Genomic DNA, 23537 nt, shown 5'->3' on the forward strand with positions numbered 1-23537 from the left:
TTCATTATTTACAAGATAATTGAAATTTGAAGTTTTCTTATTCTGTAGTTCTGTTCCAGTTTTTCAGTTGTATCAAGATGTCTAAAACTATTAATTTTAATTTTGATATTTTTTCTAAAGTAATTAGTGTCAGTGCAAATAATTACTTAATTCGTACAAAATTTTCTCTAGAAGAAAATAATACATTTAGTGAGCTATGTAACAATTGGGTTCAACATTTTTCTACAATAACCAAAACAAATTGGATTGTTTATAAGACTTATCCTAATAAACAGCGTTATGCATATAGGAAGGATTATGTGTGTCAACATGCATCAAAACACAAAAGTCTCTCTGTAGAACAAACTCCTGACAAAAATAGAATAAGGAATAAAAATTGCCAAGCTTCTATTAAAATTTTAATTAAAAATGAAACTCCTAATACTTTAAGGAAAGATGAGTTCTTAAGAAAAGGACTTAATACTGAAATTAAGGTAAGGTTAGGTTAGGCTTATCAAAGTTAGTTTGTTTTATATTTCTAAGCTAATGTTTTTTACAATAATACATTGTTATTATTTATTTATGATCTTGTTAGCGATTATGTAATTTAATTTTTAGATATCATTTGAGCATACTCATAAAGTTGATAATGCTAACCTAACCTTACCTTAATTTCAGTATTAAGTCCTTTTCTTAAGAACTCATCTTTCCTTAAAGTATTAGGAGTTTCATTTTTAATTAAAATTTTAATAGAAGCTTGGCAATTTTTATTCCTTATTCTATTTTTGTCAGGAGTTTGTTCTACAGAGAGACTTTTGTGTTTTGATGCATGTTGACACACATAATCCTTCCTATATGCATAACGCTGTTTATTAGGATAAGTCTTATAAACAATCCAATTTGTTTTGGTTATTGTAGAAAAATGTTGAACCCAATTGTTACATAGCTCACTAAATGTATTATTTTCTTCTAGAGAAAATTTTGTACGAATTAAGTAATTATTTGCACTGACACTAATTACTTTAGAAAAAATATCAAAATTAAAATTAATAGTTTTAGACATCTTGATACAACTGAAAAACTGGAACAGAACTACAGAATAAGAAAACTTCAAATTTCAATTATCTTGTAAATAATGAACTAATGAGCTATGATAACTGATAAGTGATAACGTATCTAATTGACAGTTGTGCCACGCGCATGGGCAATGAGTGATGTGCATACCCGTCTGGCCGAATTCAGTTACGGTTCGTAAATACGCATATTCTATAATGACAAAGAACATCACCCAAATAAAAGGCTAAAATCCAAATGCCCTGTATGGGATGTAGACGTAATCGTTGACGATTTAGAGACTGAATGGAAAAGAATATGGCTAGAGTCAGAGGTGCGTTGTTCATCATTGGTTGAAAAACCAACGGTAAAAGTACCAGGCTTCAACTTACCGCGTGCCTTATGGACTACTCTAAATCGTATTAGAACCTTCCAGGGAAAATAACCTAATGGTGGAATCTTCTTTATGTAGATGCGGGCTAAAGCAAACCATCAAACATATAGTCGAAGAATGCCCGTTAATGAAGTTCTCAGGAGGTATTGAGGAAATCCACACAGCCAGCAAGGAGGGCATTGAATTGATAAAAGACTTAGGTGTGCGGCTGTGACCAAGAATCAATTAAAATAATGAAACCATGAGTTACCGAATTAATATTACCAAACTTAACTTTTACTGTTACTTATTGACTATTTATAACTATATAACTTTATAATTTAATTAGTATTAATAATTTTTAATTGCTTAATTTTTTTTATTATTATTATTGTGATTTATCTATAAATTTATATATTCATTTTGTGTTAGCCGGAGCCATATGCTAATATAGAATATCAATTATCATTAACATTTTTATAATAATTGGCATATTTTGATTTGATTTTTCTGTAATTTTCCAAGACTGCTCCAAATTGTCTTATTAAAACGACAGCTTTAAGGTCTTGACACTAACTTTTAAGTATTGTACAATTAGCACCATAAATCCTACATCGGTACATCTATCTGTTACAACACTACAAGCGTTGCTTATCATAATATTTTATTGTTTTTCCTTAATAATTTTCATTTGATATTTTCAATTTACGTCATATAAATTAAACTCATTAACTTAAAGCAACACAAGCTGACTAGCTGTTAACAATGTAAATCAATTTATTAGTTAGGCAAGTACGGGCTGTCAGATTGTTAAAACTTTATTTTCAAAGAGTTGTTAATATTAAATTGTATTATCACCACCAAAACGTCCAGTCCTGATGACCTAACCTAGAACTTTACAAGTTAAGAATTTATACAGAAAAATATTTCCATTGATTAAAACTAGTTATTCTGTAATAATTTTATTTTTAACTATAGATATTGATACTGATTATATATATTTATTACTTTAATAAAATTATATTATTATTAAAACCAGCAATATTGTTAACTGATGTCAGTAATATAGTTCAATTAATAAAATTAAATAAAAAGCATTGACAATCTGAGATTTTCTCGATATTCCTCTAGTAAAAGTAAAATATGCTATGTCCAAAAGAGATCTGGCTGTGATACTGATAAAAAGTATAAATTAGATATCAGTTTCTTAAACCATATTAATTTAAGTGTTTTCATAACACCAAAACCCCTCTCTTTGGAATTGAAACCTATTATAAAGTATGACTATTAAAAAGTAATAAAATAATATTTTATACACTCACAAGTATAAATATTATAACATTATGTTTTGTCTAATTAAATTAATTTTTCACTATTTTTTTACATTTATGATAATTTTAACTACTATCAAAAATTGTTATTTAGTATGAACTAAAATATATAATTCTTATTTATTAAATGTGTTTCTATCATAAATAAATACTATTTAATTACTTTTAAAACTATTTTAATGAAGATAAATTTAAATAGAATAAAACATAAGTAGGATCCATAACTTTTAAGATACGAAGTTCTAAAAGAAAATACAAAAATTATTAATATTAACACAGTTTTTTAAATTAATAATATTCTTACTTATGAATTTGTTTCTATTCTTATAATTTAAATCTAATCATAATTTATGTAATGTTATTTTTATTTTGGCAAGTTAAATGTATGAGTGAATTTAATACAAACATATAATATATATTTATAATATACTATATTGACTTGAAGTATAAACACTCATTATTTAAAACAATTTTTTTTTGTATAAAAGAAAAGTTGAAACGTAAAAGGTAAACAAAATATTATTTTCAAGCTTAGTACATTCATCAATCTAAGGATAATAAAAGTAAAGTAAATAGCTGCTATAAATATTTTATTACAATATAAAAATATTAATACAAAACAGTATTTTTAAATTAATGGTATAGACAACCTAATTATTAAATTAAAAAAAAAAAAACTATATAATTGAATAAATTGATACATTATAATACAAACCATTGGTATTTAACTATTTACATTTTACAGTACCATTTAAGAATGTTGTTTCTTTGAATTATCATAACATTATAAATTTCAAATAAGCGGAGTTACTACTAACTTACACATTAATACCGTGTATCCCTATAAAATATTTTTCTTAAATAAATATCAATCACAATATGCCTACATTATTAAACATACAAATTACAATTAAATACAAGAGAAATATCCTTAACAAAAATCATTTATAATGTGTGGCAATTTAAAATATTTTGTTTTGCACAAATAATAAAAATTAATAATTAATTGTCCACAAAAATCAAAACTATTACTGGATTCTTTAGTTAATAATTATTATACAAATTTAGTTGTAGAAGGGATATAACATAATCATTCATTACATTCAAAACGTTCAATTTATTACAGAAAAATCAACAATAGTTCAATAACATTAACTCAAAAAATAAGTTTAAAATAAAAAAATTGAATCTATATTTATTTTAAACATTTATATTGAATGATTTACATGGTAACAGATCTAATTATTTGCTCTTATAGGTGCAATACTTTTTTTATTTTTTATATTTTAATCCATACATGATAAACCTAAAATATTATTAGTGTTATCTGGTTTTTATTTTCAGTAAGTGACATGTAACTTGGTAGATAAAATGAATTATTGATAAGTTAATAACATGGATATCACTTAAATTATTTTAAAATTTTTGAAATATTAATGAAATCTGTATTATAATTATTGACTGTAAGTATTAAACCGATAATTGTTTTGTATTTTGTTTTATAAACAATGATAGACTTTGAATTATAATTAATTTTATAATTTTATTTTAAAAATATTTTTCAAGAATTTAAGATTTAAAATTAGTGTCAAAATTTTTTAGTAAAACAGTTTACTTTGATCCTTATTTTAAAATTATCAAATATACAATAACTTACAGTCAGTTCTATCAGAAACCAAGGTAAAAAATTTCATGTGTTTAATAAGTCCAAAATAAAAAGATTAAATTGTAGGTTCACGTGCAAATAATTTAGGCTTGAGCAAATAAAAATAAAACTAAATGCTATATAATTTATAAAAAAAAAAAAAAAATGGCTCTACAAATAATCATTCTTAGCTAAAACAATGAATATGAATTAAAGTTATTATTAGTGCATATATATATATATATATATATATATATATATATATATACATGTGTGTGTGTGTGTGTGTGTGTGTTTATATATATATAAAGGCATATGTGAAGAATTATTAACTCTTTTAAACAATAAGGGATTCAGTCACTTTCTGAATTGGAAAAATCAGAAATGTTTTTTTTTCTTTTTTTTTTAGGTGGCATGTAACTATCAGATTCAGAACCACTTGACTCATCACAAGAATTATCAATATATTTATATATATTAGCAATTGTTTCTTTGTTAACAGTTATACGCGCATCATTGGAATCTTTTTTTGCACCAGAATATCTCAAATTAAAAAGATCATTGCCATGTATGAGGAACCGGTTTTTTTCTTTTTGATACTTGTCAACATTTTGATCATTAACTGCATTTTTAAGTGACTAAAATACACAATAAAATATATTAATATAAAAAGTTAAAAAGGTACAATATTTAAGATAAAATATAATACCCGACAATATTCTTCAAGTTCGTACTGAAAATTTGAAGCCTCGCTGAAGACTATATTATCAGATCTTTTGATCATCTGAGCATTGTATGACCACATTACAAGATTAAATTGAAGTTCATTAATGTTTTTAATTTTTCCTGTAGTTATTTTCTTTTTAATTTCTTTTAATTTAATTGGACTGTAAAACAAACAATTTTTAAATTATTAGAAAACCATGAGTCTAATAAACACGAGTAAAACATGCACACTGCACAGTAATAAGTTATAACTAAAAAGTATTTATTCTCTTATATTTTTATATTAATTATATAAATCAAACACTAAGTTAATCTAGAAATATTAAAATAATAATTTAAATAAGTTAAAATAAAAATCAAATTCTTATCAATTTCATTTTTTTTTTTTTCATATATATTATTATTAAATTTCAATCAATTAAAATATTAAATTCTTTAAAAATATAATTCAGTATAAACTTAAATAGTGAAGATATTCCAGCATAATGGAATTAATAAGATGACACATATACAAATCATTCATAAAGTTTAAACCAATAAATATTAATTAAAATTAATTACATTCATATCATATAATTTTTATTTTTTATTATAAGATACTTACAATTTTACTATGTCTAAACATTTTGGAGGTAAATTCTTAATTTTCTTGTCAAGGCTTAAAATATATTTGCTTCTTTCACATAAGTTATTGAAAACAAATTGCAAAACTTTCTTCTTTGTTTTAATACTTTCAATAGCCCTAAAAAAATTGTATAGTAAATGAACATATTTGTGTATTATTTGTATATTAGTATATAATATATATTTATTACACATAAAATATAGAACTCAAGTAACTCAGTAAAAATATTAACTTTATAGATAAAAATGAAATTTTCTTTTTTTTTTTGTCCTCTTTATACTCAAAAAATACTTTTTTGAGACTTGGGAATAGTAGGTAGCTACGTTGTTTTTAACTCTTATAGTACAGGTCGCCATTTATAATAACCTACACATTAATCTTATTTTGGCCAACAAACAGAATTTTTTTTTGTTGGTATACAGGATTACCATTGGTTTCAGATAATAAAATAGTTATTATGATTGATTAACAAAGACAATTGAGAATACTTCAACTAAAGCAAAACAGAAATCATAGATGGATAGATTAGTAGTCAGCGAATACAGATAACATTAGTTAAGTTATATGTATCTAAATTATACATATCCAAATTCACAGTTTTTGATTAATTGGCACCAATATGTAGAAATAATAATTGGAACCCTGGACAAATTGTATGAGCATAAAAATAGAGGCCGTGGGTATTTGATATTATACTTAAAATGGAAATATGTTTGTCTAAGGATTATGAAATAGGGTTGAAGCCCATTATAGAACAAATCTAATAATTAACACACTATAAAAATACAAACTAGAAACAATTTTTTTGCTATTTCCAAAATCCAAACTACATTTACTAATGAGTTAGCATTCTCAAAGATAACGTATAAGTCTCATTAATAACATTGATAGTAGTTGTAATCAATAAGTAACCATTCTGATTTATCACTAACTACTAATAATTGTTATAAAATAAATAACAATATTTGCAATTTGCATGTTTGAAATTTAAATAAAATTATAATAAATTGATTTATTTAACATATTAAGTTTAAATTGTATAATACAAATTAATGTACAAATTTATACATCAGATTTTTACTACAGTTCATTCATAGTTCATATAAGAACAAATTTAGTTTTTGTCTTAGGTTTATTTAAAAACGAATTTTATGAAGCTTAAATTTTAAATTAATCAAGTACTTATACAGAATGATAAAATAAAAATATAAGACAAACTATAGTAAGAATCTAGAAAATGGATTTGTTTTTACACATGTGCAAAGACAGAGACAATACACGTAGGAACAACATCCTCTTCATAAGCAATTATCAAAAGAATTTTATTAAGAATTAATATAAAATTTTATCTTACTTGTTTACATGTTGCTTTTTAAATTTACGAGGCTGAATAGATTGCCTAAATAAACACATAATAATAACAAAATAAATACAAATATTTATAACATATAAATATAAACCAACTTTAAGCTTTAAAAATATTTTATCAAAAATTAATATAAAATTGTATCTTACTTGCTCATAGATTCTTGTTTAATATTACGTAGCCCAAGACTCCTTCTGGTTCTTTTAGCTAGAGGTTCTATTTCCTAAAGAAAACAATTTAACAAATTAACGAAATATTTTTATTTTAAAATTTTAAAAGATACATACTTTTTCTAATATTCTTGTTTTTCCGCAATTTTTAGGTGTTTGTTTATTACTTCTGAAATGAACATAATACAAATTTAAAATTAAAATAATTTATAATACCTATTGCCAAAGTAAGAATATATGTAACCACATTTGGTTAATTCCTATCCCTAGAACTGTCAACACTGTGCATTTAAATATAGGAAAACAATTAGTTTTAATTAATTTTAATATAATAGACTTACAGTTCTTGAAATATCAAAGACAAAACAATATGGTCTTTCAAATAATAATTTAACTAACTTAATACAATAATAATTAATAAATATTCACTTTTCATGAAAATCTACTAACTAAATAATATAGAAGTAGTAGAATTAAACTACACAGAAGAATTTATAAATAAACTACAATTTAAAAATTAAAAATCTATTTATGTACGTTAAAAGAAGAATAAGTATAATTAGAATAAAAAAATGTTTTCAAAAAATACTCAATTTTAGTATATAGAAACAATACCACATTACACAACAAAAGTTATATATATATATTTTTTTTTATTAATTAAATTAGCCTATGGCTATTAAGAGAAAATTATTATTATGTAGTACAAATTATTGTAATAATAATAATAAACTTAAATACTAGTTGTAAGTCAATAAATTGAATTTATTAATAAGTTTATCATACTTAGGAGTCTCTTGAAGTTTTTCATTTTGTACATCAATTCGACGTTTACGACCTCGTTTCTTAGGGGGAGGTTTTTGTAACTGTATGTTAGTTTCAGCAGGTTTTTGTACTTGATTATGCACTCTATAAAAGAAATAATTATTGCAATATAAAATTATTAACATTAACTTCTATACTAGTAAAGAATAATTTACTTACTGTTTATTTTGTTGTTGTTTGGCCAAGTCCGTTGGTCGTTGAGTAATAATATCCATTGAATCTAATAACACTACAGGGCAAATATCAGCATTATCATTATTTAAAAATTTTTTTTTAATAGTCTCTTTTGAAATAATAGCTGCACCATTATCTTGGCTTTGCTTAGAAGACTTAGTTTCTGAAATTGTTTTTTGCTTAAACGATGAAGAACGAGTACGAGTTCTAGGTGTACCAAGAGCTTCATAATTAAAATTGTCTTTCTTAACACTAACACAAGAGCCAGCATTTAAATCTCTATAGTGCTTTTTATCATTTGGTATATTTGAAGTGCTATTACGCTTATTTCCATCATCAGTAATCTTAGTTTGTTTTTTATACTCATGACAAGAAATCGATAGATTTTCAACAGAATTTGAACTTGCTATAGATGGTAGGGGAGATCGCTCTAAGATTAATTGAGGCCGCAGTTTAGAGCAAGATGCAATTTTAATGGCATCTAATTCTTCAACCTTTACTCCTCTCATCCTAGTAATCATTTTCACTTCAGATGACTTAGGTTCTATAACTTTAATAGTTTTTCCATCAAGTCCTATACACTTCCTTATTCCTCGTTCTCTTAGATTAATTGTTTCAACATCCTCTTTGGCTGTTACTTTTCTAGTTTCAATCAATGATTTTTTATGTTCCATCGGTGCTTTACTAGTTTCAATAAATAATTGATCTATTATTGCCTCGTTCTGAAAACCTTCATTTTTTTTCTTAAAAGGGTTCTTTACCGATTTAACCTCTGTAGGTCCAACAGATTGATTATTTCCTGTTTCATTCACTTTCTTCAAAACATTTCTCTTTTCCAATCCCTTTATTTCAGTTTCTTTAACAGTTATATTTTTTCTTAACTCTGCTTCTTTAGACTTTTTTGTTTCAACTTCTTCAGCTCTTTTAATCCTTTCATTTTTAAATCTTTCTAATTCAGCTGCTTTTACTCTTCCAATTTCTGCTTCTTTGATTGCTCTGGATATAATTTCATTGGCTCCTTGTTTCTCAGCCTCTTTAACTTTTTGTACTTCAGCTTCTTTAAGTCTTTGTAATTTAGCTTCTATAACTCTTTGTTTTTCATCTTCTTTAGCTTCTTTGGTTTGTATTTCTAGCTGGTTAGTCTTTGTTGGTATTGGTATTCTGTTATATTCATTCTGTCCTGGAACATCACTTACTGATGATGTTTTGTTTTGATTTATCAAGTCTTCAATTCTTTTACATTCTTTTAATGCAATTAGCTTTTTAGGGGATTCTTCTTTCGACTGTAATTCAATACCTCTTATTTGATCTGATTCTGTAGGACACTTTAAAATATTTTTTGGTTGAAGAATAATTTTTGGCGTATCTTTTCTTGCCTTAATTTCACCCAAATATGTATCTTCTATAAAACAATCTTTAACTACTATTTCTTCCAAAATGACACATTTATTAATGATTTCTTCTTCATTAACTACAACGCTGTTCCCCATTCCAACTTTAAATTCTTTTCTCATTGTGGAATCAAATTCTGCTAAATTACCTCTTTTTTGCCTTTCTTCTTCATATCTTTCTTTAAGTGTTTTTCCTTCTTGTTTTTGTTCTTTTTCTATTTTAATTGCTTTTTGTATATCAATTATCTTTCTTTTATACTGTTCTTTTTTCTTACTATCTTCTTCTTCTTCTATTTTCTTTTTCTCGTTTATCAACATCTTTTCAAATTCTTTTAAATCTTCTATTTTCTTCTTCTCTTCATTTTCTTTCTTCATTCTATCATCATTTTCTTTTTTCCTTCTTTCATCTTCTTCTTTTTTAAGTCTTTCGTCTTCTTTTCTCTTTCTTTCTTCTTCATTCTTCATTCTTTCTTCGTTTTCTTTAGCTTCCTTTCTCATTCTTTCAGTTTCTTTTAATAATTTTTCATTAGCAATTTTAACTGCTATTCCCTTTGGTTCCATTTCATCATCATCATCAAATTCATTTATATCTATTATTTCATCAGGATTTGAATACTCGTAATACACCATTTCATTATCCTCAGTTGCTTCTTTTTTAATTTCTAGTATTTGGCCAACTGTCAATTTTCCAGAATCAGGTATTGGATTTTTAACAGTGAAACATGATGGTAATTCTATCTGAATAGGTTGAATATTACTGATACCACAATTTATGTTATTATCTTTAAGCACTTTAGTTTCTGTATCATGTAATTTTATCAATTCAACTTCCTTTAATTTATAGGATTTTCCTTCTTTTTCTTTATTCTGGGTTTGAATTTTTTTATTTTGAATATTTAAGGGATGTGCTTTTAAATGCTTTACAGTTGCTTCCTCATCACTGCTCATTAATTCAACAACATCATTAGAAGGTGAACTAAGTGATTTAGATGTTGTAAGTGATGCAACACTATCTAAATCAATTTGATTCATAACATCTGATATTACACCCTGTAAAATAGGTATTCCAGTGACTGATACTACAGAGCTTTGATCATTTTCTGTTTTATCAGACTGACAAAAACTCTCTTTAAAATTTTTTATTCCTTGATTTGTAATCTTTAATTCTTTGGTATCTAATTTAATGTCTTTAGGAGTAGATGATCTTTGTCGTACTCTTGTAATCTGAGCAAAGGTATCAAAAGCTCCAATAGTTGAATCACTTTCACTCACAGAAGAATCGCCTTGATCTACACTAACTGTATTTCTACGTTCCTCAGTTTCATTACTATCTAATGAACCACATTCAATTAAAGAATTCAATTCTTCATTATCAAAAGAATGCATTTCAACAATTTCTTCAACACCATTATATAATTCAGCCAATGATGTTTGAGAGATCGATTGATCAAAATCAAAATCTAGTTCTTTAATAAATTGGCTGTTAGTTTCACTTATGTTGCTATTAGTTCTACTTTTAGAGACATTATCTTGATGACAATGTTTTTTTGTAGAATCTAAAATATTTTGAGGTTTACCAAACATATTCCATGGAGTTTTGTCATTTTTATTTTTCTTTTCGTCCAACTGAAGTAATGTTGATTTTGAATTACTTGAAATGTTAATGTTAGGACTAACAACTATAGAAGATACATTTTGTGATTCAATATTACTTGATAACTCCTTAGTTTTTATTGATGTTTTATTATTGTCATCAATGAAAATCTCATCGTCAAGAATTATAATATCATCGTCATCATCATCATTAGCAGCAGCAGTAGCTGTACAATTCTTGTCGGTTAATTTAACCACATTTTGGGAACTATTATTTAATCGCACAGACTTTTTCAAATCTGTATTTGTGACTTGATTATCATCAACTCTCTGTTCTGAAGTTAGTTTAATATTAAATGGTTTCTTAATTTTGTTAACTACAAGAACAGGTTGGTTGTTAAGTGACAACACTTTTGAATCATTTCTACTACCTATTACACTTGATGCATTTATTTCAATTACTCCTTCTTGTTTTCTATCAGATGTATTTAATGTATTTTGCAAAGATTGGCTTTCTTTGCGTAGCAAAATAGCATCTTTAACAGCAATCCTATCTATGGAATTCAAGCAATCAGAAGTATTATTCCGAGGCTTGGTCAACAAGCATTGATACTGTGGAGGTATAGTTTTTGGAGAAGCACTCAAAACAAAATTAGCTGATATTTCCTCTATCATTTTGTTGCTTATATCTTTAGTATTAACTTTATTATTTGTTAATGAATTATCTCCGGGACTAGATAAACGAAGTTTTTGCAAGGAAGATCGCGTCATTTTAGAGGGAGTTTGAGTTTGTATTTCATCTTGAACAGATGATAATGGTTGAACTTCAATTTGATCAATATCAGCTATAACATCATCAATTGAGTGTTGTTCATTAATTAAAGATCCTCCACTTTGTTGTCGTAAACTTTCACGATCTTTCTTTCCATCAGAGAGTTTAGTATCATTTAACTGTTTAAAACCTCCTTCTGCTCTAGTTTGACTTCTTGTTGCTCTAGGTTCAACTTTATTACTTGTATCCTTCTTATCTCCAAACAAACTTTTAAGACTGATATTTTTATCTTCATCGTTTTCGCTGTCACTTAATAAAGTAACAACATTTAAATTTGCTTTTGATCCACTTTTAACTACTGAAACAGGACTCTTGGATATCTGTTTCTTCGATGCTGATAAATCAGATTTATTGATTTGATTAAAAGACCCCAGAGTTGTCATATTATCTACCCGTACTTTATTTAATGATGTTGACTGCGAGTTTTCCTATAAAAATATTCACATATTAATTTTAATTTATTGCCATAGATAAGAATATTAAAGCAGTTGAAAGCAATTCAATTTTTCATGCATTTTTTCATATTTTTGAAAGAGAAATTAATAATTTTAGGAACTAATTTAAATTTTAAAGCTTATACTTATAGTCAATATTGGATGAATTTATCTTCCACTTTTAGTACCTTCAAAAGTCGTGTCAAGAGTATAAACATATTAACATATTTTAACACACATAAATGTACACATCACCTTAAGTGTGTGTGTGTGCAATAAAATATTTAAAATTTTTATTTCTTAGCCTTATGACCAATATATCTTAGTCCATATTGCTAAAATAACAATTTTAGGTATGTCATGCAAACTGATGATTATTTACTAAGCACACACGTATATACATTAAAAGATATTGACTATATCCGTTTCCCTTAAAAAGGCCTGCTCTCAAAACTCATAAATATAGTTTTATCATTTTTAAAGATATGTTTAAAATTAAATTCTTTTGGATTATTATTACATAAGACAAATTTTCTAAATCTTATTCATAAAAACTAACACAATGTAAAATATAATTTACAATTAATAAATATAAATAATAAATAACTAAATGATAATCAATATTACCATTATATTAAATTTAGTTGTTTCTTATATTTTTTATTTAATTTTATTTCATCAAAATAATAATGAATTTTTATGAAAAATATATTAAATTTAAAAAATGATATCTATTTGTAATATATTGAAAAATAATATGATTTTATCAGATTTCATACCTATAGAACTTTAAAATGACAGTCAGACATAGAAATGATTTTATGAAGCAAACATTAAAACAAAGTACACTAGTTTGATATGGTAATAGATCACATAATTTTTAACTCACTTTTCTGGAAGTATTCACAAGCTTTTCTGCTACAACTTCAGCTGAAAGAAAAATATATATTAAATATATTCAATGTACTGTAAAGATTTTTACACTTACTTAGTTTATTCTTCAATGTTGCTTGTGGTGGATTAGGTATATAAGGATTTGCTGGAGCTTCAAGGAGTTTAGAAAGTGTAGGAGTACCTAATAATTCATAAAAGATATTAATATTAATAAAATTAAACCAGTATATTATAATCATAATATTATGTCATACAATGGTAAATACCAACAAATCCAAATTTACCTTGTGTGGTTCTAATGCTAGGAGTTAATGATAATAATTTTCCAGATCTAGTTCTTGATGTGCCACCAGGAGATTGTAATAAAGAAGAAATAGTAGTGGCATTCCTATTAGCTGGTATAGTGTTACGAGACCTAAGTAGACTTGTTAATAATGGTGCTGATGGTGTATTCCATTTAATTGGCTGTAAAATAAACATAAATGGTTAACAATAGGTAAATAATAAGGTAAGTTAATTGTTTATTTATGAAAATAGATAAATAACATTTTTTTAGAAAATTACTTCTTTTTTTATAACACTTAATAGATAACTATATAGATTTTACTTTTGAAATAAATCAAGATTTATATGATCGTTCATTGTTAATGATAATTTAAAAATGCAATACATTCATGAATTCTAAGTAATAAGTTTTAAGATTGATTGAAAATGTATTTTAATTTTCCAAATGCTTTATTTTTAGACCTAACTTAACCCGTTGTTGGTGTCGCTAATATTTTAACATGGTTGATGTCGTGTTAGTGTTTTGCTCACCTATACACGTGCGAGTGTACAAATTAATATACCGTGGTACTGACAAATATAAATATTGAACTGCTAAAGTATAATAATAAAATATCAAGATAATATGGTAAAGTAAATAAGGTGATCAGTGACGGAACGCACTACTGTGGCAAGCACAACACCAAAATATACGGTATTATTACAGATATAGCAACATTAGACTTCAATAACTTTGTTAGTTTATTTATAACATTTAAAGTTTTTCCGTATTCATTTTCGTAAATAACTCAATTAAGCATTTATATTAGTGGTCTCAAACTCAAATTACCAACGAGCCAGATATATTTATGTCAAAGGTTAGTGGGCAAAACACATTTTTTTTATATTTTTCATTTTACTCATTTGTATAAAAATAAACAAAATCAAAAACAAAATTTTTGAAGAAATAAATATTCATTGCGGGCCATACCGAAAGGGCTTGCGGACCGCGTGTTTGAGACCACTGATTTACATAGTATTGTCAAAATTGAATGAAATATAAACCAGTGGTTCTAAAAATGTTAATTGTGTAAACAAAATGCTCATAGTGACACCAACGACGAGTTAACTAAATACCTTATAAATAATCAATTTAATGTATAATTTTTTTTTATTCTGTACCTCTTCTATTAATCCAGAACTTGAATTTTCAGAAGCTAAACTAGCATTTTGCCTAGTCATAAGTTGTTCCATATATTGTTTACCTTCAATTTCATTTCTGTAAAAATATAAATACATACAAATACAATTCAATTAAATATATGTTTACTATTAAACAAACAATTTAAACCTTCTTGCTTGTGAATAAAGGTTAACAATTTCACTTCTTGACAAATTTCCTTGTTTCACACGATTCAAAATATTGAATAAATTACAGTACTTTGTTTTTAAGGCATCTCTTGATTTATTAATTTCTCGTTTGTAATCTATATTCATTAACAAAAAAATTTTCTCCAACATATTGTTTTATACTTTCATTCAAATTTTAAATATAGTACAATATTATTATTAAAATTATTATTTATTTACCACTTTTTAAACCTTCAGCAATATGTTGCATCATATCATTAAAGGGCAATGACTTCACTTCCTTGCTAAGATTAGATACAAGAATTTTAAACTGGCGTTCACAGTTTGTTGGTGAAAACCATTCTTGAGGTCTATAAGATTCTCCTATATGTCGAACAACTTGAGCAACTTTTTTCCTAAAAACAATAATAAGATGGAATTCAATAAAATACATTTTTTTCTTTAGATTTTAAACTATTTAAACTAATTTAAAAATCCATAATATGACTGTTAACAAAAATCTATATTTACCAATCATGAGTCCCATAATGATATATGGCTACAACCAACCAAAATTTTTCTTTTGATGTCCATGAAACTGCTTCTGTTAATGGCTTTTTCTCTATCCACCTATAAATTGTGCCTAAAACAAAATCCAATTTTTATATCATTAACTAAGCTTGAAATAGTTGAATTATAAAAAAAAAATGAGGCGCTATTAAGTCATAACTCATAAAATATAGTAAAATATAGTATACTTGAAATAATTTAACTCAACCTAACAAATAAATAATTTAAAAATATATTATAAGTAGGGTGCATGCAAAAATATTGTTGAATATGCACATATTTATTACTTAACATAAAAAATAAAAATATTCAAAATGCTTAGGTAATTGTAGAAATAAAAAGTACAATAAAAATTAGGTACAAACAATTACTCTTTATCATTATAAATATACATAAATGTAAAACTTCATAAACGATATTAATACCAAGCTAGAAAAAGTAGTTTCAAGAATGAAATATCATTTCCATCATAGGGAAACAAGTATCTTTATTAAATACATGCAGATATTGATCGTTCATTTGTTCTATTTTAATCTAACAACATTTTAAGAAATTGTTAAGTTGAACCCTCCCCTTCGGAGAAGAATAGAAATGAGAAAATAAATAATAAAAATTAATTTTGTTTTGTCATCAGAAAAACATTTTGTGAAATTAGGTACCTACTATTTTTTATAAAATATGCAAAATAAACATTGACAATAAACTACACACTACAAAATGTCAACATTATTAATTAATTTCTAGGTGGATTGTAGAAAAATGTGCTTTTGCATAAAAATCCAAGACTTAATTATGAATAAGGCTGAAAATTTTATTTCCTAACTACAGGGTACAGTAAAAGTCAGTTCTTGTTTTTGATACTCAACGAATATGAAGAAAGAATGCACTGATAACAATGGCAGATGGTTATATTTTTGGTACGAATAATTAGCCTTGAGGAATGGTTAATGTGTTGTAATTTTTGTATAGACGTGCAATGGTGTGTGTCAACCTAACCCCGACTTTTTCTGCACTCTGTATATATTATTATTAATTTAATATGATTATTTAGGTAGTGTTAACATAATATTGTTTACCCTATTAAACTATTATAAAAAATTGATATTGATTTGAAAGAAGCAATAGATCTTGCTGAAGTAAGTAAGAACATAATAGGAGTTGAACTACTACTTAATGCTTACGAGAAAATATCAATGAAGAATTTAATGAACAGTTTGAAGAAGCCGAAATGAATATTTATAGAATTTGGTTCTAAAATTTTATTTTAGAAAATGGCCAATATATTTAACATCAATATATCAGTAAAATACTAAAATGTTTAAATAAAAGTACACATAGAACTAATCCTTGTGTTAAAGATGCTAATGAGTACTACAAGTAGCTAACAGTAGCTTTACCATACATAGATTTTTTTTATTCGACAGTTAAATGTGCGATTTTTGTGCCATAAAAATATATTTTAACGTCAGTTACTTAATTAATTTTTTAATTGTTAGGTACTTATTTTAAGTATTTTTTCAGGATTTCAGAGTTTATTTTCTGGTTTATATTCAGACGAATTGGTGAACTTAATACATTTTATCTTGATAGTGATAAAAATACAGTAATTGCTGAGTTACATTTATGGCATGCTTTGTTAGAAAAAATGAAAAGCAACCAAAAAATGGTTTAAAAGCTTTGAGACTTTGTAAAAATGAAATTTTTCCAAATATTTGTCATGTATTAAAATAGTATGTACTCTGCCTGTTTCAACAGCAATACCAGAACGAACATTTTCATGACTTAAAAGATTGAAAAATTATCTGCGTAGCACGTTGACAGAAGTAAACATTTCAAAATTGAAGCATATCGATAATTATAAAGAAATTAATAAGAAAATTATAATTTTTTAAAGAAAAAAGAAAACATTGTGTGATTACTGGATGCTTCAAAGGTATTTAATTTTCTTTTTATGTTTTTTTTTAAAGTTGTATAGTATCTATACCTCGATCTATAGGTAGGGTACCTACAAGGGTAGGTAGGTACCTTATAAAAAGGGTTTTTATCTCGCTTTTTATAATATAATTAGTAAAAATTATTTATTAATTTTGGGTTTTTCTAGATACATTATGGTTGTACAACCAATAACTGCCAATGGCAAAATATTATTTTATGTCAATGATGATGAACTTAACAAATTTCTAAAAATTACACATGAATTAATTGCCTGGGCATGGTGGTTATGACAGGATTATTTCTGAACTTCTAAGAAAATATAAAAATATTACTCTGTGTGACGTAGAGATTTTTATAAATTTATGTGACCATGTCAACAGAAACAACAAGGCGTTAAAAAAGGAGTAATTAGTGATTAAGGTCAAAATTTCTAATTCTTAAACCACTTGAATATAAATGAGCAAAAGAGTAGCATTCAACCGCATACATATTTTTACACTACTAGGAGCTCTACTGATCTTACAATATGATAACAAATGTGAATTCTCAACATAGTTTCTAACTTAAGAGACATGTGGCCTGAACTTAAAAAATACGGTAAGCCAAATTCAGAGTAGTTTTGAAAGAGCAAATCAAAACATTAAGAATATGCTCGCAACATGGGTGCAAACAGAAAAAACTACTCTCACTGGCATTATAGGCCTTACATTCTGGGATTAAGATGTCACCATATAAAGGTATTATATAGCTGTAAAGTAAAGGTTGAACTTAGCACTTCAAATTTACCTCGATAATTTAGAAAACAAAGAACAATTACTAGATATATCTGAAAAAAAGAACTCCAATACAATGTTCTAATACTTCCCGATAAAAATAATACAATACAAGAAACAATTCAACCAAATAATGCAAATGTAAAAATCTTCAATAAAATGATACAATACTTCTCGATAAAGACAATTCAATCAAATAATGCATATACCATAGATAATCGAAGGAAGGTTAAACAAAATCTTGAAAACCAAGCAGTATAAATGAAAACATGGTCAGATAAAAAACACAGTTAAGGTTTTACTTCAAAGGTCGCAGAGATGCTAGAACTACTGTAGCTGTTGTTATAGGGGTTAATATAAAATAATAAATACAGTGTAGTAATTAAATCATTTATATTTTTTTATCATTAAAATATTTTTACAGGTAACAGTTGATAACAAGATATATAGGTCATATTGTCAAAATCATGATAGTCTCGTATAACAGAAAAGTACCAACACTAGTGGCGTGTTTACAGGGCAGGCCGACTAGGTCCGAGATTGCCCAATTTTTATTTGACTGTTTGACTTTTTTTATCACAAGTAAAAATGTTATTACAGTCGACTCTCGGTAAATCGAAATTCTCGATATCTCGAATAATTAATATTCCCCTTCAAATAACAATAACACTTAATATTTAAATAATCTTGTTAACTCAAAAATTAATTTGACAAATTTTCTAATCCAAATTTAGTACTAAAAATAGTTTATTGAGGCAATTATTTTTCATTTATGACTTGGTTTGTAAAACCTGACCATTAGAGTCAACTAAATATTTGTAACTTAAACCTTGGTAACTTCATACAACAGATTTCAGTTTAGTTTTATGTCGTCTGTTCGTTTAATCATTTATCGAGTGTGTAACAGTATTAATAATACAGTGGTTATTATGGCTTAAAATTAACAACATTTTTACTTACAGAAAAATAAACTTGCTTAAAATTACCGAAAAAGTCGAAAAGAAAAAACCTGAAATAGCCAAAGATTTTGTGATTCTAGCGAGTACATTGTCTACAATAATAAAATGTCGGCAAGTGGGTACCGCTCTGCTGTACATTAGGGAGTGGGGCGGACCTCAGACTAGGGTAGGTTAAATTTGAATGCAATGATAGGCATCATTGTATACGAAAAACGATTCTGAACAGAGGTGATTTGTCTGTCTAGAATATTTAATGTTAGATATAAATATAAACAATTTTATGAATTTTGAACTACAAAATAATTTGCAATATTCATGATTTTGACGAGTTTTTGTCAAAATTTGAACTTCAAATGCTAATAAAAAAAATTGTGCCTATGTATTCTTATAATTTTTTTATTGCTATAAGAATAACTTATGAGGAACTTTGTATTAATTTTTCAAATATTTTGACTCCGCCAAAACAATTTTATAGACACTTCAAAAAAAAATTCTTAGGAAAATTGAAAATCAAATCACGTAAAGAAAATGACAATCTAAATAACTGGTAAAAATTTTAAGTATTTACGACTTATACTATTTGAATAACAACAAGTATCAAAAATCGTTTGGGGCTAAACCGTTATTTAACGCGATTTTGTAAAAATCTAAATTTCAAAAACTCATGAAAATTTTTTGTCTGAATCCGGTAGTTTTTTTTACAGATATTTGAAGAAAAATTTATGGAGAACCTTGTACCAAATTTTCAAAACTTAGTTATAAAAGAAAAGATTTTCTAACCACAAAATTACTTGCAAATTTTCGCAATTTTGACATATTTCGTATAAATTCGAACTTTAAGCACTCATAAAAAAAAATTGTGACTAACGATTTCGGATTTTTTTTTATCACTTTAAGAACAACTTAGAAGAAACCATGTATTAAATTTTCAAGATTATCTGGTCAGCCAAAAAATTTTTATCGTTATTTAAAAAAAAAATACTTAGAAAAATTGAAAATTTCAATTGTCTATAAATAGTTCAAAAAAAGTCAAAATTCTTTGAAAATTTAACTGTGTATGAAAAACGCTAATATAAACATTTGGTGAAAATTTCAAGTATTTACATCGATTAGTTTTTGAGTTATAGCAAAATAAAAAATTTGATTTTGACGAAAACTGGTTTTGCGTAAAAATTCCCGTTTTTCCATCATTTTTTTATGTTTTTCTTGATTTTTTTGAAAACTGTTGGAAAATGTTTACTTTTTACTTCTATAATGCACCAAGAATATTCACTTTTCCATCGGAAACCACCCCCAAAATTTGAAATTGAAGCATTATTTCGACTAGTTATGCTGTACACAGACACACAAAAAAAAAAAAAAACATACATCAATGTAAAATCAATACATTCATCACTCCGTTCAGAATCTAAAAAAAAAAATAAAGATGTTATTTTAAAAATTTATAATTTAAAATTAATAAATTAAATTTTTAACTTTATTTAAACCCGGCAACTTGGAAAAAAATGAAACTAGGAGAATACATTAATATATAATTCTGTTTATAAAATATAAAATGGGTTCAACAATTTCTTGACAGAAAAATGAGAATGTTGGAAACCATTTTTTTTATTAATTCTTTAATGTAAAAATTATTTAAAAATTTGGTAGTTGAAAATTCATAACAATTATTGTATTTATTTTTTATTTATTTATTATTATTATTATTATTTATCTAAGATCAAAAATTTCAATACTAACTTATCCATAAGTTTTCCTTCAAATTGCTATAAAGAAAACTCAAAGCCTCATAATAGGAAATATATTATGAGCGTTTGAATTTAAATTTTTACGAAATTACGTAAAGATAACGATTTATCCTCAAATGACTCAATATTTGTTATTATTCAATAAATATATGACCTAATAGTTACTACACTTCAAAACAAAACGCGCCTACCCAATTATTTTGTGTTGGACACGCCACTGACCAACATTTTTTAACTTTCATATACACTTTTTAAAAGTTTAAGGAAAAAACTTTTAATACCAGAAATTAATTTTACAGGCTCATAAAGTTATTAGATATTACCTAAATAATTTAAAATATATAGTTAGAGAAACAAAAATAGAGCTGACTTAAAAAATTAGAATAATGGAAGAGGTACTTTTTGAACTGTTACCCTTCTATTAAACACCATACTTAAGGGGCTGCCACACCAACATTTATTTTCTCTGCCTATCTCCCACATAATATAGAAACAAACATGTTCCATACTTCCACGATTTCGACTCTCTGGTTCAGTTTAGGGCCAAGGCATCTATTATATATATATTATCAAGATGAATATTTCCTGTGCGTTCACCGGATGGATTTTTAATATTTACATTTTTTATAAATATAAACATGTCTTAATTTAGAATTATTTCGATTATTTTTAACTATTAATAACTTATTTTAAAATATAAATATCAAAAATCTATCAGGTCAATGCAAAAGAAATACTTTTCTTTGTAAAATATATAATAACTATATATATTAAATTTCAACTAGGTAATTACAACTCTTATGTAGTATGAAATTGTGAAAAATAAATACATACTATCATCTGATAAACGTTGGATGATAAATTTTGTGTCACTATATTACATTTTTATAATAAACATTAGCGTCCAGCAGCACCCACAAAAGATAGTAGGGTACCTGATACAGTGATGCAAAGGTTAGGTTAGGTCACCTGACCAAGTGCACCAACAGCATTCAAACTAGCTATTGATGTTTGCATAAAGCCGAGTTCACACCACTGCGATCGCTTCACTTAAGTTGCATTATGTTATGCGTGCAAAAGAAAAATCGTACGGATCTGAATACGCATGCAAGTTCTTGAATGTCATATAAATACTGCAAGCCGTAATAGCATTGGACACAAATCACACGCCATTTGTTAAAACGCCACATGAGAGCACAACTGTTAGCTTACTAAACATCACAAGAGTCTGAACACGGCTTGATGCACATGTCGGGCACTCGGTACCCAACGGCCGAACGTGACAAGCGACGGAACGCACCGAACCGTCGTAAAAGAGGCAAAGAGGAAAAGCGCGTTACGGCCAACGGTTCGGGGTGTCCGTGGCAGGGACACGTCGAGCGGACCACGAGGATCCTAAGACACTTACCAGGCGACTCCGTGTTGGACGACGCCATGTTCCGGCTGGTGGATGCGGACGCGGCGGCTAACGTCAACTGGACCGCGTGTTTGCGGCTGGCGTCTGCGGCTGTGCCTGTGCCACGGGTCCGACGGTCACATCTCCGGGAGCGTGCGGTGTCCACGGTTGCGTTCGCGCGCGCACAGCCGCAGGACGGCGTGCCGACGACGACGACGCGTGTCCGGTCCCTGGGAACCCCTATCGTTCACGCGGGCGTGCTTCGCTGCGTGACAGTAACCGTCGCGGCGACGACGACGGGTGGACGTTTTTAAAAAAAACGACACGACGGGAGAGGCGGCGGCGACGGCGACGACAACGGCCGACGACGACGACAGTGAAAGAGGAGGTTAAACGGCGAAAATCGTCGTAAAACCAAACGGCGAAGTGCTGTGCACACTACACACGCACTACACGCACGCACACAAACAAACAGAGTACGCAATAAAGACGCGTACACGCGCACGCGCGCGCAGAGAATAACACACGGTCAGGTGTGCGCACAAACAACCGACGCGCACGCGCGTTACGGGCGAAAACACTCGACGGCGGCGGCGGTCACGCTCGAGAGCGGTGTACAAGTCGACGGCTCGGCGTCCCGGATCGCTGCAAAACCGCCGCTGTTATTGACGGTCCCGGTGTGCGAGTCGCCGCCGTCCTGTGTTTTGTGTCGCCTGGATATTTTCCCCTTATCACTCACCCTCCGCCGCCGCCGCCGCCGCTATCGTTTATCTTATAATACGTGCACAGTGCACGGGCGGTGTGCAGTGTTGCCGGGTGGAGGCGACGTGCGGTACCAGGCTGGTGCTCTCGCTCGCCTCGTGATCGGCCGTTTACCGTTTGTTGTTGTTGTTGTTGTTGTTTTCGTCGTCGTCGTCGTCGTCGTTGTTGTTGTTATCGCTACCGCGGTAATAAAATATTTATACACGTCTGTGACCGTGGTTTTCATTTTCTCCACTCTCCGCACGTCGGTTCTACACGCTCACCGAGATTATTATATATAATAATATTGTGTACGAAGGCTGCGGCGCGCCCGAGAACCACAACATTACTTACGTTGTGGGGCAAAGGCCGCTATCGCTATGGGCGAAC

At 27.7% G+C, this 23537-nt stretch overlaps 1 protein-coding gene across 2 annotated transcripts; it reads right to left on the bottom strand.

The window, feature by feature from the left end:
• Positions 1 to 4610: 4610 nt before the first annotated feature.
• LOC114132478 (reticulocyte-binding protein homolog 2a-like) lies at positions 4611 to 23068 on the bottom strand. 2 transcript variants are annotated; one of them, XM_027997944.2, is made up of 16 exons: positions 22419 to 23068; positions 15557 to 15668; positions 15266 to 15441; positions 15027 to 15162; positions 14858 to 14954; positions 13696 to 13876; positions 13506 to 13592; positions 13407 to 13447; positions 8253 to 12511; positions 8055 to 8177; positions 7386 to 7437; positions 7248 to 7321; positions 7087 to 7131; positions 5712 to 5849; positions 5091 to 5268; positions 4611 to 5019 (listed from the first exon to the last, which is right to left on the bottom strand). In XM_027997944.2, the coding sequence occupies exons 1-16, from the start codon at positions 22444 to 22446 to the stop codon at positions 4735 to 4737; spliced, it is 6012 nt and encodes a 2003-aa protein (XP_027853745.2). In that variant the 5' UTR covers positions 22447 to 23068; the 3' UTR covers positions 4611 to 4734. The 2 variants fall into 2 exon arrangements, with proteins under 2 accessions (XP_027853745.2, XP_027853744.2); XM_027997943.2 differs by having other exon boundaries at positions 15018 to 15162.
• Between the last annotated feature and the right edge of the window lie 469 nt (positions 23069 to 23537).

Source organism: Aphis gossypii, chromosome X (assembly GCF_020184175.1).
Source record: "Aphis gossypii isolate Hap1 chromosome X, ASM2018417v2, whole genome shotgun sequence".
NCBI lineage: Eukaryota > Metazoa > Arthropoda > Insecta > Hemiptera > Aphididae > Aphis > Aphis gossypii.

Coding starts and splice junctions, on each gene's coding strand:
- LOC114132478 (XM_027997943.2), bottom strand. CDS start 22,446: ATGGCGTCGTCCAACACGGAGTCGCCTG. Junction 13,448..13,505: donor AACATTGAAGAATAAACTAA/GTAAGTGTAAAA, acceptor TTTTTCTTTCAG/CTGAAGTTGTAGCAGAAAAG. Junction 7,438..8,054: donor AAACTTCAAGAGACTCCTAA/GTATGATAAACT, acceptor TGTTCATTTCAG/AAGTAATAAACAAACACCTA.